Consider the following 18,709-nt stretch of genomic DNA (forward strand, 5'->3'; position numbering starts at 1 on the left):
GAAACAGACTTTAAATAAAGCCAAGAAAACAGAACTTGTGATCTTCCACTGCTTCAGCTATAAAAAGAATGAAGCTGGCATCGCAAATATCACTTATGGAGGACATCACCTTCCACAACCTTATGAAAATTCATTTTCATTTTATAATGTGCGTATGAGCTAAAGCTATTTAGCAACGAATTCCCCCATGATGATTATTCATGGCTGCGAAAGAAAGAGCTGTAATGAACATCTCTGCTTTTAAGAAACCCGGACAGTGCCAATACCTATTCTAAGTAAGCGGCGAACGAAGCAGCAAACTGCTGGCTCTTTAGAGTCCTTTCTCACAGTGTGAATCTCATGGAGAATAAAACATCACATACCCACAAGTTTTCATTATTTCAATTTCTTAGAATAAATTCTGTTGTCTTTTGAGTATCTATTTCCTACAATTTCTGGCAGTGATCAACATCTTGGATACAGTTTCTTGTTAACACTTAAGGAAATACCAAATATAGCTACTTTTTAAGGTTTGCCTCAACTCTTTGAAAGGCAATTTCTTCTTTGAAAAGTGAGGGGGTTTGCCTTTAAAAAAAATATAATAAGAACCCTTCTTCCATAATTTTGCCTTAACATTCAATGAAACTGTTTTTATATATATATATATATAGACACACACACACACACACAATATGCACGTATGTATCTCAAAGCCTGCAAATACTTTTGACTCCTAAGCCATGTGTCCTCAGCACCACACAAGTGCCAATTCAGCGTCATACATTAAGGGAACAAATAACAGAGGGACAGACGCTGCTACCCCAACTATCCAGGACACATTTCCCAGGTATAGTGATTATCTTGAGATCTTGAATGACCTTTGTCCTTCCTCTCAACAAAATAAGCTTTTCCTTCAATTCCTTCAAATTTATTTTCACTTCTTCACTGATGCTCAACAGACATCTCTGAAAAGCCCTCTCTCATGTACAGACACATATTAGAGTTTTCCAGACTATCTTGTTAATTAGAAAGAGACAAACTAGTTATATGAGAAAAAGAACTACTTAACCACATGTTAGAAGTAGCTGTGTGTCTACCTCTGAGAAGGACAATATTTATGTGGAATAATGACAGGCATTCAATTCAGAAACTCAAGCAGTAAACATTGACTTTGGTCTGCTAGGCAGACCAAAGCAGAAAGATGTGTCCAGTTGCTGCTATGAGGAAGGTGTATTCAGATGCTAGTTGGGGAAGTTGTTACTGAGACGATACAGAGGCAAGAACATTAAGCAGACTTTGTGCAAATCCGTATGAAAATCCTTAGCAGTCTATTGAAAATACATCAGAACTGAGTAGATAACTTTTTCCCGAGACTGTTACTTGCTCAGGCAATGCAGCATTGAGGCAGCATCTAAAACACAATTCTGTTCTCACCAGCGCCACGCCTTGATGCTTTCAAAATATTCTTGCAGTGTATTTTTGGGAAAAAGCTTCAATCTCAGACTTGATTCACAGTGATACCTATGACTATGTATTTTGGTATCTGTCTCAATCTCAGTCCTTCCATGTTCTGCAGCAGTCATTCTGCTACAAGGCACTGCAGTGGTTTTAAGTCATACATGTCCATAAGGAAAGTGGCAGAAATAACTTTTTTCTTTTCTTCCTCCTTTTTAAAAAAACTTTTTTCATGCAGAAATGGGAGGACAGAAAAAAAAGACTGAAATCTAAACACCTAGTAGCACTATAGCCAAGAACCACAAAAAAAATAAACTCTTTCAATACAGACCTATACTAACCCAGTGGAGTCTAGCTTTGGGGAAGTTTAACATAAGCATTAGCTTTAAAAAAAGTACAGGTGCAAAAGGCCACTAAGGTAAAGGATAGTCCTATTTGAGGAATACACTGATTAGGAATCAAAGCAAAGTTAAACGGTTATAATCTCAAAACTGACAATCACCGCAACGCAACAGAACTCTTACAGATCAAAAAGGAGCCTGTTTCTAACATATTACCACAATTACAGATTAAGTCTAACTTTTAGAATTTCAATTTAATAAGTTCATAAAGCTGTGTCACCTAATCCTCTAATTTAACTTCTCCCAAAGATTACTTTTCAAACATATAACTGCAGCCATTAAGGTAATGAAATTTTACAATTATATTACCAGTTACAAATCGCAAAAGTCAAATAGAAAAAAAAAAAATCTGTAAAAGATTCAGAAAACTGAATGCTTCACTTGCTCAGGTGTTATTTTAGAGAATATAAAGTTACTCCTTGAAAACAAAGGCAAATGATGCACTTGCTAAGGAACTGTTCCTCTGACACCAGCACAGAAAGGGGCAATGGGAAGAGCATAATGCAGTAATTAGGAGATTCACTAGCATAATTCTACAATTTTATCATCATCATCACAAGAACTGTTACCTCTAATGACAGCAGAAATGCTTGACAAAAGTTTTAAGGCAGTGATATGGGAAAAAATTTGATTCTCAAGTACTGATTCCAATAGATTTTCATATTTTCTCTCTAACATACAGGATTTTTCCCCCCCTAATGCTTACATACTTTCATCAACTATTATAAAGAGTGCCTTTTTGCTCTCAAAGGAACTTCACACGACTGTCAACAAAACTTTACTAAAGAAATCTTAACAAAAAATCCAGTGTTTGAAACACTGGACAGAAAAAACCAATACATGTCCATTAAAGTTTGTTTGAATTACAATCGCATTTATGTTTTACTTCAAGGTAAACTAAAACCAGATCTACCTCTCAGAATTGGATGCAAATTAGTAAATTTTGGTGCATCATGAAAATAATTAATAAAACAAGAAACATTTTTCTTAAGAATTGATTCATAATTAGGTACAAATCATAATGATGTATTTCTCAGTCCTGGAAGTGTGTTTGCATTTTCCAATAAAATCTATGCTATGTTGCCAATTTTGAGCAGGTATCTCAATACAGAACTGCTTATTTAGGGCTGCTCAAAGAACTTTATTCTGTAATAATGCAATCATGATGGCTACATTGTCTTACGTCATCTCGTACTAGGTTAAGAGTTCCAAAACATTACATTTCTTCCTTGGTTTTCTTCTCCTCCATTACCTAGATAAAACAGAGATTCTTAGGCATACTTTTCCATAAATCAGTTCAGAGCTCTTTAAATTTATCTATGTTTTTTACTAGTGTCTGGTTCTGAGACACGCCCCTGTGGCACTCTAAAACACTGAATTAGAATAAAAATACTCAGCAATGTACATACTATTCTATACCCTATCTAGTCCAGTAGTCACTGTCAAACAGTACCTCAGGGAAAGGTACAGAGAGATAGACATGATAGCATACTTTGGAAAAGAAAAAAAAAAAATGTTGTTTTTCTTATTTTTTTTTTCCTCTCAAGAACTCAGTTTCTCTATCAAGGTTCATAACCTGGGCCTCAATCTACTCTCATCTCTGCTTCTTAACAAATTCATGCTTCAGTGTAACCTAGCTGCATTATGAGCTGATCATTTTAAAGGTACTCATCTATTAAGGGCAGCTTGTATTGGGGAAAAAAAAAGTAGTACATATGTGAGCAGAAGTGAAGAGTTAAGAATAACTATTTGCTAAGAATAAATATTTTCTATATTAACACTGTAACTGGGAGCAAACACGTTTCTTCTAGTTCTCACCTTTTCTCCACGATTTTTTTCATCCTGCCTTCTTTGAGCAATACAGCTGAATCTCAGATCAGTAGGAAAATTCAGAGTAAGGGTCTTATTTTATGTAAAATATAATGTAAATATACTTCACGGGTATTTATAGTTAACATTTTCCACCAGAGAAAACAATGAATAATAGCTTTTTCAAAATACTTTTCACTGCTCTGAAAATAATTCATCTCACAACTACATTTACCAAGAAGTACCTTCTACTCACTTCAAACAACATGAAAAGCACATTTCTGAGGGACAGTAATTTGGACCTATGACAAGTCAGTGGCTGCTAATGGCTGCCATTACATTGGCAACAGGACACTTCCTTCTAGAAAGGGTATTTCTTACAGGATTCTTGATGGTATGCACTCCTCGCGTTCTTTAGGATAAAGAGTTCTGGAGAGAGGACCAGAAAACTGCCACTGATCCTAGCAATCATTTATTTAGCCAATCCCTGATTTTTCACTGTTTTAATACTTAATTATTATTTGAAAAGTTTATGTTCTTCTCTTGACGTCGTTCAAGGAAATAAAAATCTTGATACAAGTACTACCTTTCTTAGACAACATATAATAAATTGAAGATTCTAGCTAACTTATTTGTCAGTTCTCAAAAATGTCAATTTACATCGAAAGAGCAACTGGCATAATTCCAGAAAGCGGATACTCTCCATACCTTTCACTGATCAGCAAGGAACCAAGTTGCTCAAGTTCAAAACTAAGCCTTCCCCACAAGGAACACAACTGATGCTACAGAAGTAGAAATCATAGTTCAAGATAAGCAGTTCTTTTATGAAGCACAATGTATATTCAGATTGTTGCAGTAACTTGTTGATGTTTATGCAAACACAAGGCCTATTTTGTAAACACCACATTTATGCCTTTAGGAATACATAAACTTAACATAAGGAAATGCATCTACTATACAAGTACTACATCTGTGCTACTGTTTATTTATAAACAAATAATGCTTAATAAAACAATGCTCTATAATACGGTCTTCTGGCAAAGCTCTGCATTGACAGACAACATTCTTAAATTCAATTCCAAGCTTTCAGGCTGAAGATTTTTAAGTCCTTATGTGAACAGTTTAATCATTTGAACGAGTTCACCAAGTTACAGTAGGAAAAAACAAGTCATTCTTAAGATTCCAGTAAGAACTACAGAGAATATAACCATTACATGTATTTCAGGTTTTTCAGCTAGGCCTTTCTTTTTTCTTTTTTTTTTTTTTTTCTTTTTCTTCTTTTTTTCTTGCTTTTGGGGTGTGGGTGTGTGTGGTATTTTTTGTTTTGGATATGTTGGGTTTTGGCAGTTTGGTTTTAGTTGGTTGGTTTGTGGAATTTTTGTTTTTAAATACAAAGGAATGCCTCCCTATCAGTATATTGAGTTGCAAGCAATGCATTTATATATTATTTTATCATTTTCTTTAGTCATCAGCACATTACTGGTCATAATTACATCTTTTATGCACCCTCTCCATAGCTTCATAAGACAACTGATGATTCAGATACTCTAGGAAACTCCACCTTTAATGATGCAACAAGTTTCTTCCAACTTATCTGTGATATACCCTGGAAAAAGCACACTAGATGGTATCATCATGGTCAATATCATCATGTGTTAAAATGTCCATCTGGCTGCCAGGTGAAAAAAATGCCAATTAATGCTTGTTACTTTTGCTGTTTGCATCTGAACGCCACCCTAAAAACATTACAAGTGAAGGTTACTTATGCAGAAATCATAGACAAAAATATCAGGTTTTGCTACCACAGTCAAAGAAGGACCTTCATGCAATAAAACTTGCTGTTAGCAGCTTCATCCCCATATCCCTAGCTAGGCAAAGCAGGAGACAAACGTTAAAGATGTGCTACCTTCAGATGCCAACAATGAACAAACCATTAAACATATTCTTTCACACTTCTTAATAATTTATTCACATATTTATTTAAAACTGCACATGGTCATATATCCCACAAGATAGTTGGGAGCCATCTTATTTTGTTAGGCAAACATCATTTACTTTTCCATCTCTTCCCACATCTACATATTTACAATGATTTTTACAAGTATCACAATCCTAGTATCCAAACACAGCAACCTCAAAATGAGAAAACCTATCAAAATAACCTCATCATCCCAAATAAACATACCCCAATCCAATAAATCAGCATGTTACCAGGCATTACTGTGCTGTTATTTAAAGAGCAAAAAACAAACATATCCTTCCTTGTCAAAGGCTCACCATTCCTAAACCCACTGCTGATATACCAGCTACTAAAAAATCCCAACCCAACTCATCTTTGGGCTCAATTATTTTCTAAAAATGCATGGATTAACAATGTCCAATCTACTACAGGATGCAGATCTGAAGTAAGGTTTTATCTGTATCATCTTCAATTCACAACAATTTATCACAGCAATCAGCAGGCCAAGAAAAGCTACCATCCAAAATACAAAGTAGACAAAAAAAAGGACAGTTATATAGAGATGATCAAAAGTTAACATGAATGTACAAAAAAATTGTAAATAGATGTGATCTGATCAAGCTAATGTTTTGTAGCTGCAGAAACTACTGTTCACTTTAAACAGTTTTTATTATCTGAATAAATGTAAAATTTTGCCATGATTACAAAAATATAACATGCAGTTCAGTAATTCATTTTAAGTCTCAGTCAATACCAACTTTGTAATCATAATTAATGTCTCCTAATTTCACAAAGTAGAAAATGAGAATGATTCCTCCTGAATTATCATGTGTGTTCAAAAATCAAAATTTTGGATGACTTTATAATAGCACAACAGCAAAATTTATCTTACAGGAGGTTTCCTAATTGGCATTTCAAGAAATCTAAAGTTTTTGTACCTCAAAGATATTAAAAAAAAAACCAACAAAAAATAACACCCCACCCCCCCTCCAAACCATTTTTTTGCATAACTTTAGCAAACATAGAAGTATGAGCACTAGTTCAAAAGAAACCCCCCAAAATCAAACCCTGAGCCTAGACTCTTGTTAACGTCATTACAGTTATATTCTACTACAGTAGCGAGAAGAGGAGAATTACAACGAATTAACAACAACAATTCCTATATTTAATGTTATTTAAAAATCAAAGTGTTACCTAAGGCAATTACCTTGCAGCCTTTTAATATCTACAGGGAAAAGCCTAAGGGAAAATAATTGACTTTGCTAATTTTACCCTTGGCAATTATAAAATAGCTCTGCATTTCATTATGACTACAGAATTTCACATCTAATTGTCAGCCCCGAGAGAAGCACAGAGATAAATGCATCATACACAAGCTCAGACAAGAGTTTAACAGCACATTAAAATTATCTTGGTAGCAGTGGTTTCAGTTAATGCTGAAAAGCCCTTTAGTTTAAATTCTAGTCTATACAACAGCTATGCATGTCTATAGAGGTTACAGCCTACCATTGTCAGTACCATGTACGATCTAATCCTACTCATTTCATTAGCCAGTTTGCTGAGCTACCAAATAAATGCCAGCAAAAAAGCAGTACTATGATTTTTACTTTTTACACCAAAGAAAACAAAACATTATGAAGGAAAAAAGTCGAAGTTATTTCACACTGCTGAAAAACAGATGCCAGATTTGAAAATTCATCATTTACAAAAGAATAAATACAGTATGTTTAAATCATTGCACCTGTCAAGAGATTTCTGTAGCTTGTACTTCAATTTTTCTAACTTTGCTAGTAGGGTTAGACATATGAAAAAGAATAATTTACTAAGTCAATCAGTTTCCATAATAGCATCCCACTTATCGTATGTAGAAGCTATGAAAGTATTTAGATGTCAGAAAAATGAAAAAAGTGCTAAAATGTTTTGGCAGAATTTTCCAACATGCAATATAATAATTGCTTAAAAAAAAAAAAAAAGTAAGTATTTCTTTGCACTTGTGCCTCATTTCACTGTAGGCTTGTTTCCTGGCAAGCCTTCAGGGATCATGCATTCCTGCTGCAATACTTAATGATGTACTACATGCAAAGTAGTAAGTGCTACATTTTATAAAATTCCCTCTTATGTTGAAACAAAAAGTTGATATAGGGTTAAATACTTTCATCTATCTCGAAAATCTTACTAAGTACTAAAAAAAATGAACAAATACAAATCAAAACTAATTAGTAATTATCGATTGCACCCTGTTTTGGTTACGGTACGACTAAAATTTTGCACTATTGCAAACTTTTTTTAAAAAAATATTTACTAGCAGTTATCACCATAATGGCTTAACCCACTATTCCAGCAGAATGACATTTAATTTTCTCTTCTCCTGAATCTCTGCTCTATGTTACAAAATGACACCACTTTTGAGAGAAACTGTCACACTCATGATCAAAGCAGTACAGAAATACTCAACTACCATCACAAGGAGTTTAGCATGAGGATCTAAAAACAATAGACTCCTTAAGCTTAGGATTAAAACTGCGTTGATTATTGACAACCGCATGCATGATAAACATTTATTTTACATTACAATATGGCAGCAATCTTCAGATGTATAAAAAGTACCCCCGCAAAATAGAATTGTTTTCTGTTTCCACTGGAATGGCACACTAAGCTCTTCATCCATACACAGTTAGGTGTTACACTAAACTGTCACAGGGATGCCCAGGAATTGGTCTCTACCATCGGAGGGTCTAAGAACAAGCTACACAAACACGTCAAGAATGATTTGGTGTAGCTAATGCTATCTAGTGAAAAGAAGAACCAGCTACAGAGATGATCTCCTAAGGTCCCCATCAGTCTAATTTTCTAAGATCATACATATATACAATTAGTTCGTCATGAAAAACATTTCCCTGTAAAGTTTCAAAGAGTTTGGCTGAGCAGCCAGATTGCAGCTGCCCTTTAGAAGCCAGCAGATCCATGTTAATAGGGCAACCTGATACTCAGGGGCATCCAAATGCCCAACAAAGTAAGAGTATTTTATTAAGAGTAAAAAGTCACCTGAGCACTGTGTAGACAAAGCAATGAAGCTTCTCCCCCAAGAATTTCCTGAGACAGACAACCCTTTCACAAAGCACAAGGTAAACCAAAACAACAAACCAAACTTCTTCAGCTGGTAGACTGCCAGAGGTGGTGCAGTTTGACATGTCACGAAGATGCCACTGCATATACGTTAAATTCACCAAATTAACCACTCATCCATTACTACAGTGCTTCAGAATGTATATTAAAGGCCTCACCACAGTAATTCTATAGGACTGTGGTAAACATGTTCACAGCAGCAGCAGCTTGTCAATCCATCTACAGCTACAAAGTAAGTATGCTGATTTTCAAAGGATGCTCCATATATACATACGTATCATAACTGCTGATTTTTTAAAGAGCCTCTCTTTCAGAAGATTCGCTAATAGTTACTTGCTCTGCTAGTAGAAGAATTTTTTTCTTTTACCTTGGTATTCTGCAGCTGTGCAAGGCTTGTGCAAGCATTTGCTAGAAGAAAATCTCCACTCAAAACAGCCATTTTATTTCCAAATTGCATATCCTTCAGCGGGCCATCGCAGGACTTGAGCTCACCAATATTCACTATGCCACGATGCACCAGAAAGGCAGTGTGGATCAATTCTGTAATCTCGGCCAGACTTCTTTGACTGAAAGCAAAGAAAAAGTACAATTATTTTTGATGCTATTAATAAAATAGATTCGGGAGTGGTGTGGGGGGTGGGTGGGTTGGTGTAACCCAACTGCATGTGCTAAGCAGATATTTTATGAATTCTCATGTAGCTCTTCTACCTACTTCTAGAAGCCACAACCAGGTGGTATCAAGCTCTGAGAACTATCACTAATATTTCCAGGTAAGTCACAGGTGCCACAGGTTCCATTTGGAGGAACACTGTCCTTTGTTTGAGTTCTTTCACAAAATAAAGCTAAGTAATCAATACAGTCCTCACGGTGCTTTCTTTTTCTGTTTTGTCTTCCAGAAGGCTGAGGGACACTGATGCGAAGAAAATGCCAAGCAGGAAGCACTGATGGGAAGGAACAAGGGACATATCAGCAGGGGAGTTGCAAGCAAGCCGATCTGAACACTGTAAGAATGCTGCAGTCAATGACTGCTCAAATTAGAGTTAAATTAATAACAGGGTACCTTGCAGTTCAATAATACCAAGGGGGAAGTGTGCAGGGGGGAGACGAGAAATAGCTGAACATTTTAAAACTGTGTACTAATGATATTTCACCGGTTGTTTTAGTCACAAGCAGCAAAGGTGACTGTCTGGCAAAGGGGCAGACCCAGTTTTATTTGGATAGATTTACAAACTACTTCTTATTCCAACACACAGTGTGCTACATTCTGAATTTAGGAGTTTCAAATCCCCGTGAATAGCTTGCCACAGTGGTTATACCACAGAGGCTTGCCCTCTATTTATTTTCATTTTTGGAAAAGGCACAAAAAGAGTCATTAGCACAACCCTCTCCTCCCCTCCTCCCACAATTCAACCCTGTAGCCCCTGATAGTTAGTGACTGTCACTCCAAGGAGCCCAGAGATGTCACCTTAGCTCAGAACTACAACAGGGCGATGAACACACATAATAACTGAGCAGGGACAAGGAGAGGCGGGAACAGAGCAACACACTGGAGCATCCTCTTAACGCTGCAAACCTAGATACATCCCCCCCCGAAATCTTCAGCACATTCACATCACATTCACATCTTTTCTGACTCACTCTTTGTTTTATGGAGACTTCACACATGAGCAAAAATCCAATGCATGCCCTCAACTAGACAGATGACTGAAAGGTTCCTAAAGTTCAGATTTAATTGCAAGCACGAAGGCATGCTATGCTCCCTGTGCTTATTCAAAAGTGGCCAAGCACTGATACACTAAGTAACCAAACTGCTCCATACCTTCACATACATATATACCTTCTGATACACGCTCAGGTTAGATTCTTCCTCAGTATCAGCACAGTACTGAGTAAATTAACACTGTTCCCTCTGGACAGTGCAGATGTGTTGCAACTGCCCCCAGTGATATTAATCTAAAGTAACCCTCTGCCCTAAACGTATCTGACCTGTGAAGAGCCCCAGCAACAACTGTTTCAGGCCAGTGATCCATGCCAATTAGCAAGAGAGAAGAGCCAGGAGTGTCACACAGCCTGGGCAGGCATGCAAAAGGTAGATGAGCTGGGGAGGGGGGAAGGATAAACAGAAGTTCCCAACATACTTTGTCACACACTCAAAAAACTAAGCTGTTTTAAAATCTACCTTTATAATTCACAATTTTTGCTCCATGCAGGAAAAACAATCTGAAAACAAAACAGCTAGCCCTTCTCCATACAGACAACAAAATTGAAGGTGATGCTGTTTTCCAAAGAGGCAAGGGAGAAACTTGCACAATCTACAGCTGCAGTATTGTAATCACGCTTGGCTCAGCTCTAACAAAGGGTTAATAAAATTTTAAGCTTAGAGAAAAAGACTAACAAGACATCTCGATGCTCCTGCTGTCATTGTCAGGGCAGCCCTTGGAGGAAATGTCCATATCAATTCGGTTTATCAGATGGACAGCTGATCAACATTAAACAGACTTGCTCTGGGCAGACTGAGCCGAGCTACCTGTTATGAATAGCAATGAGAGCCCTCTGCTCCCTGCTGCCGAGCTCTGCCATTTCCGACTGCCACAGATCCCAGGACATATGGGGATCCCTAGTGACGAGCACATAAAGCTGCAGCTAACTCAAGCGATGGCTCATTTCCCCCAGCTGAAAGCAGGCATTAATATCCTGAGGAGATCAGGCTTGCCTCTGTGACCCCCAACTACTGAAGCAAAACAACGACTGTCCTATTTCTTCATTTAATAAGCTTTTAATGAAGGAAATCAAAATCCCCTCTTTGACTTCAGCATCGCTCTTCATGAAAAGGTTACACAAATACATCAGTGTCACGCCTTCCAAATGCTCAGGATCTGGATGTTTTCATTTCTTTCTCTACAACCCGTTTGTTCTCCAAACATTATTCATATTATTTGTGCTAACAAGAACTGTATTAGGCAGATAATCTGCAACTAATTCTGATCTTACACACTGCTCTTCCACCCTCTCTCTCTAGCAAACTGAAAATACAAGAACCAAGCTATTGCAGAAATCCCAGGCAATAGATTTCTTAACGGCCTTTGTGATAACCTCCATAATACCCAGGCAAAATAAGAGGCCCACAGTGCTGCTACGGATACAGGAGGGTTCCTGACAATTCTTTCTAAAGGCCAGCATCCAATAAAAAAAATTCACATATTAAGTTGCTATTGAATGGCTAAAGCAATACTATATACAGCTTTCTTGATCTGGAGTACTATTCAGTGATTAAGTAATTTCGTATTTGAAAGCAGCTAATCCCAAAATAATAATAAAAAATAATATTTATGCAACACTAGACTTAAAACAACAACATACATCAGAGTACAAAAGCAGAAACAACAGGGCAACAGGATTATGAACTCCTACCGCTTCCATCCTGTTCCCGCTCCAAAGCCATGTTCAGACTTCTTTGTTAAGAAGTGGTTGCCGCAGGAATTACCTACATAGCAAGCTAGTACCGAGGAAACACTCAGTGTTTTTAAAATGCCCGAAGTTCCTCAACAGAAGCAGGCTAAGAACTGGGAAAGCTTTTTCACCAAATGCTAACATACTTTCATGGCCTTCACCTGTGAAGCAAGAACTCCCTGCAAACCACCACCAAATGCCCCAGAGGCTCCACTTACAGGCATCATGTTTTGACAGATGATACAATTTTGAACTCCACACGTGCCCTAATCTCCTTTTCTTTCTCTCCTTCCAAAAATCAACCCACATGCAGGAATGGCTTTTCCAAAGAGGATGGTACAGAGGCTTGGACAGCACCTGGGGGACCCTTCTAAGAAGTTTCGATGTGTCACAGTCAAAAAGGCACAAGATCCACTGTTAGGTGCATTATTTAAGCATAGTTAATTGTGAAACACAGGCCCCCCTCCCCTCCTCAATTTAGAGAATACCAGAATGGTTGAGGTTGGAAGGGAACTCTGGAGGCCATCTGGTTCAACCCTGCTGCTCAAGCAGGCCACCTAGAAACAGTCACCCAGGACCACATCCAGGCAGCTTTTTGACATCTCCAAGAACGGAGACTCTGCAACCTCTGTTTACAGGAACAGGACATATTTATTATGCTTTCAAGTCAATTAATATCTAACACTTCAGTGACTACTTCCTCCCCCCCCCCCCCCAGTCTTTGATAAGATCCTCAGGCTTGTTCCTGGCTTTCTTTTGTTTTAGTTCTACTCTTTATTTCAAGGAAAAAAAAAAAATCTTAATTCACAGACTTTTCCTGCCTGTGGCAGGTAAAAGGGTGCAGCATGTAAAGTGGCCTCTTGTTTTTCTTCTCTTGACTCCCTGTTCCTGCACTTTTAGTACCAGCGTACCTAACCTAAATCTCTGTAAAATGCTTGCTATGAAGTATCCCTTAGCTTATGAGCTCCTCAAACAGTAAATGTCATCCTGGAAAGTACAAAGGAAACACTAACTTCACAAGTAATTAAAAAAAAACTCTTCAGCAAGGTCTGCTGGAGCTATATTGACTCCAGGACTGTGAAACACCAGCTTGCAGAAAAATGCTAGAAAAATGCAAGATTAAGTTATATAAACAATTAGATCCTGCAACAAGTAAAACAAGTGCAATTTCTATTATTCCTCTATGCTTCCCTCCCCCGAAGTAACAGTGATCACAACCTACAGCACATCTTTTTTCTTGTGCTGGATAGCACCATCATGGCAATTCCCTTTTCAAATCCACAGACTAAAAGAAAAATACTCCCAGCCTGGAAGCAAAAGCATCAATTCCGGGAAGCAGATGAGAGAATCTAGACAAAGACCTGATAAGAATCGCTACCTCAAGTTCAGTTTAAAAATAAAAAGTGTTAATCAGAGAAGCAAGTAGAAAAACACCACCAGAATCAATAAGCCAAACCAATGTTTTCCAGGACTTGCAGGCTGGAACCAATAAAGAAGAGAACATCAAGAGGAAGCCTGCACAGTAAGAAGTATCTAACCATTGTAAGAACCAGAAAGCCAGTGACAATCCAGCTGTGCAAACAGATGAGGAGCAGGCGGGCTGGGCTGTCAAGGTAAGACTCTAGATACACTCTCTATAAAGACAAATCTTGTCATGCTAGGAGTTTAATAGTGAAAAGGATGCAAAGGACATTCTGCAAAGGACAGGTATTAAAAGAACATTTGCATTGCTCAGATGTGATGGCAAGCCTAAGGTATGTTTTTTAAGCCCCACAGACAAGGATATGAGAAACTTAAATAGCTTTGCATCTTTATTACAGATTTCGTGAGTACTAGAAAGTGTTAGAGGGAGACATCAATTACTTTTCCTTTTTCTTAGAGATCCTTTCTACACTGCTAGAGAAGCAGACTGTAGACATTACCCAGTAATTACGTAAGTATTGTTAAAAAGAAGTGGCTTTACAATTTAGGTTTTATGGCTTTTTTTTTTTCTTCTTTTCAAAAAAAAAAAAAAAGGAGGGCTTGCTAGCTTAACCTGGCTATCCAAACCAAAGGAAAAAAAGGGGAATACTTACCTGAAGATGCAAATAAAAAATTAATAAGATATATGGAAAAAGAACTCTTGGATTACTTGAACACTGATGCTAAAATATCAGTAACAAAAGTTAAAGCTACTCATTTATAAGCATATTGTCAAGTTTATTAAAATCTGACATTATTAAAATCACATACTATAATTCCCGTTCTAAAATCACTGGTTATCTCTATGGGAAGATTCACTTTTCCAAAACGAAGTAAAGCTTCCAAATGAATTTTGTTTTTTTATAAGGCAACTATCAAGACTTAAACGTCTAATAAATAGACAACTTGGTGTCCACTACAGATTATAGTAACGGCTATGCAGAACATATCATGTACTACATCAAGTCATAGCAAGAACTAAGATGTTTCCTTCTATAAAGATGTACTTCTTTCATTTTCTAAATAATGATGCAGATATTACACAAGAGTAATTAATACTCTGAATAGTATATACTGGCAATGTAATGTATTGTCACTAGCTTGAAATTCTAAAAGGAAATTTCCTATCTCAAGAAATGTTGCATTCAACTTGAATTCTCTATTAAAAATTTAATTTGCTATAAAATGTTCAGATCAGAACTAAAAATTTAGGTAAAAGTTAACATGATCTCAATACATTTGTTATATGAAAACAATATAATTAAAATCAGTATACAAACATTCTTTATACATATGACATAATATTCAGATAATGTATAAAACATTATACATGAGCGATACTTTCAGTGATAAAACAAGCTGAATCAGATAAATTAAACAGAAAAATATGAATAGCCTCCGGGAAGTACTCAAGAGTATTTTTCTGTATGACCAAAAGGCCATAATTCCCCAGTTAAAAAGACTAAGCTGCCTAAAAACAAAACAAAAAGCCAAAAAATCATGGCTTAGACAAAGCCAAACCAGCTATAATTCCTTCCCTCCCTAGCTCGAACAAACTGAAAAAATGATAGCAACAAATACAAATCAAAGAAACTAGGGAAGGAAGAAAATTGATAAAGGAATGAAGGAGTACAGAGACTGACAGGGAGCTGAGCAAAGGTAATTAAAAAAGGATATACTGAAAAACCCTCAAAGCCAAGAAGAATTTTAAGAACTGCAATGGTCCATTAGATAAGGTTTGGAAGAAACATAAGCATAAACAACATAAAGGCAAGGGATTTTACAAAGCCTGTTTTATTTATAAGCAATATATTTACACAACCAGATACAAATATCTTGTAGTCCAGCAGTGAATAATAATGCTCATGAACAGCAGTGGTTAAGATTTTACAGTTGTTAGGTCCAGAGAACTTGCACTTGAGAGAAGGCAACAGAAAAGGAATGACATAGCTGATAAACAGCAAAGAAAATGAGTCATCCTCAACACAGTCACCTGAGCTGATTAAATATGCTTTACTGAAGTAGAAATACACATTGCAAAAAAAGATCAACCAAAAGATCTCAGCTAGAATTACAGAAAAGCAAACCATATACATACATGAACAGGGACTCTTTCGGGAAGAAAACACTCAAGATTTGGAAAAGGGTAGAAGGAAGGTAAAGGAATAGATCATCCCAGATAATCAGCTAAGGTACATCCCTTAGGGTATACCTGCTCCAAGACTCTTGGTCTCAGCTGGGACAGAGTTGATTTTCTTCTTACTAGCTGGGGCAGTGCTGTGCTTTGGATTTGGCATGAGAACAATGGTGACAGCACACCGATGGGTTTGGTTGTTGCTGGGTGATGTTTATACCAAGCCAAGGGCTTTTTGGTTTCTCAGGCCCTGCCAGTGAAAGGGCTGGAGGGACACGGGGAACTGGGAGGGGACACAGCCAGGACAGCGGACCCGAACTGACCACAGGGGTATTTCATACTATATGACGCCATGTTGGGGGAAAGAGGACGAAGGAGGGACATCTGGCATTACGGTGTTGTCCTCCCAAGTAACTGTTATGCGTGATGGAGCCCGGCTTTCCTGGGGATGGCTGCACACCTGCCAGCCCATGGGAAGCGGTGAATGAGTTCCTTGCTTTGCTTTGCTTGTGTTCGCAGCTTCTGCTTTACCTATTAAACTGTCTTTATCTCAACCCATAAGTTTTCTCACTTTGACTCTTCCAATCCTCTCCCCATCCCACTGTGGGGGGAGTGAGTGAGTGGTTGCATGGGGCTTAGTCACCGGCCAGGGTTAAACCACAACACTAAGATAGGGGATACCACTGTGGTCAAAAAGGCTAGTGGGATCCACTGAAGATTTAAGGGAAGAATACTAGCAAAAGCAGTGTTTCTGTCAACCCTAAGTTTCTGATGCCAGTAAAAATCATTACTGGGAAACTTCATTCAGGAAGAATTTGGGAAAGCAGGAAAAAGTTGCAAAGTCACACTAACAATCAGAGCAAAGAAAACAGATGAAGTGAGAAACTACATCTATTTAATGTAAGGAGAAGGCTGATACTTAATCTGCAGATTGATATGGTCATTGCCATTTATAGAAAGTTATCTACACAACAGAAAACAAATTCAAGAGGAGAAAATAGACTATCAAGCAAAGATTCAGAAGCTTGAACCTAAGCAAACCCAGAGAAGAATAAGCTGAAGGCACTTTCCAAAATCTATTACAAAGAGCAACGATGGACTCTCCAACAACGGCACAATTGAAGGTAACACCTGATGAAATCCCATTTAAGCACAAGTATTAAAGCTGATTAGCGTTAAGGAAATCCTATGCCCTGTTTTGTATTGCAAGTTGATCTGACTATCAAAATGATGTCTCTTAGTTACTCATGTATTCATAAACTATCAAGCCAAGGGAAGGAAAGTTTTCAGGAAATAAACAAAAGATAACTTAGCTTTGGCAGCAGATAATGTTGGTCCCTGTTATCTGAAAACTTACTATCGGCCAGAAGTCCATTTTCTTTTAAGGAGTTATAGGTGCTTTCAGCATTGGGATTTCCAAATGCATTTATTTCAGCCACCTTATTCAGGAGAAATAACAAAAACAGAGCTCCTTTGCCCATTACAGTTATGTCCCATTCCCAGCGCAGGAGCATCCAAAGCCACCAGCAGGCTGGGAATTTGTTCTATTACAACAGGTATATTAATTCTATCATATGGCACCTAGAGAATAATTATTTCAAAATACATTTTAAGCAAGTTCTGCAAGAGGAAACCACCTACATTAGGGATTCATGTCTGTCTTCACGCATTTAGGTATCCACATTGGTAACGCAATGTATTTGGTGCTGTACTAACCTGGGAATACATACAAGTATTCCCACAAAGAACAGGGGATAAAGAAAAACAGAGACCATCTACAAAATTATTTTATGTATATAAGGGTGGGTATTTTACCTAAGTATACATATTTTCTTTAATTACAGTTTTCTGTATAACCATTAGGGGGTTCTGGCCATGCAAGTCACATTTATTAAAGGCAGCACGTCAAATAAGAGTTGACAATTACAAGCTATATCAATACACATTATGCCAGATGGTAATGAGCCATGCACAAAGGGCCAGCCATCCAAAATAATCACACCATTTTCCACAGAAATGTTGAAGAGGTTATGGTTTATTACACAGCACTCATTAGATATACAGTGGCAGCATTAGCAATTTTTCCTTCATTTGTGTCTCATTTAAGACTCTGCCCCCACAAGCCCATTCAAATTAGTACACAAGGTTAAAATCATTACGGTCAGAGGGAAAAAAAAATTAAGTTGTATTTTTATTTTACAGTAATGGTGGATCAAAGGTCCCTGGAATCTATTATTCTCTCAACTGTTATCTAACACAGGACACTAAAAAGAATGAAATTCACTGTCATTTGCCATGAAGAAAGTCAGCCTATTTCAAATGAGCAAACTTTGTATTGCTTAATAATACTAAGTGAAAACAACAGTTAGGTTGTGACACAAAGTGACAAAAGGCCTAAAACTAGAAGTTTGAAACTGAACTTTCAGCCCTGGCTTTGAACTTTCTCATCTGCAGTTCACTGCTTTAACAGCTCAGAAATATTTAAGTGTCCAAAAGGCAACTCATTGTTCACAGCAGGTTGGAAAAATAGTTGCCTCAAACAACTAGGCAGCCATCTCTGAGAAAACACATACAAGATGATTTAAAGTACCTTTCCACCCAACTGCTTATGTTCACTTCCAGCTAGAAAATGAGTGTTGGAGACATTTTCCTGCCTTTTTGTGTTTATAGAAGGTATGTGGGTGAAAAGATGTAACAGGGCATATAAAATTTGTCAGCACAAGCAAGGATATATTAATCCCATTAAAATGTGCCCACGTCTCCCAAATTCCAAGTGATAGCCAGCATTTGAAAGTCAAGGATCTGTGAAAGAGAGGGAGTACTTGAGCACTGGACATGCCACCTGACAACACGACTGCAGACAACTGGCTTTTCAGTCCAAGCTTCTCTCTTGAAGCATGCAGAGCATCACTTGGAAATCTGGGTCTCGCATCA

At 37.4% G+C, this 18,709-nt stretch overlaps 1 protein-coding gene across 2 annotated transcripts in view; it reads right to left on the bottom strand.

The window, feature by feature from the left end:
- Window positions 1-18,709, bottom strand: part of PDSS2 (decaprenyl diphosphate synthase subunit 2) — a 122,109-nt gene that overhangs the window by 36,378 nt on the left and 67,022 nt on the right. For both annotated transcript variants that reach the window (XM_037391952.1, XM_037391951.1), the window contains one exon: window positions 9,098-9,296. In XM_037391952.1, coding sequence (XP_037247849.1) covers window positions 9,098-9,296 — 199 coding nt within the window. The remainder of the gene's footprint in view (window positions 1-9,097; window positions 9,297-18,709) is intronic.

This window comes from Falco rusticolus, chromosome 6 (assembly GCF_015220075.1).
Source record: "Falco rusticolus isolate bFalRus1 chromosome 6, bFalRus1.pri, whole genome shotgun sequence".
Taxonomy (NCBI): Eukaryota; Metazoa; Chordata; class Aves; order Falconiformes; family Falconidae; genus Falco; species Falco rusticolus.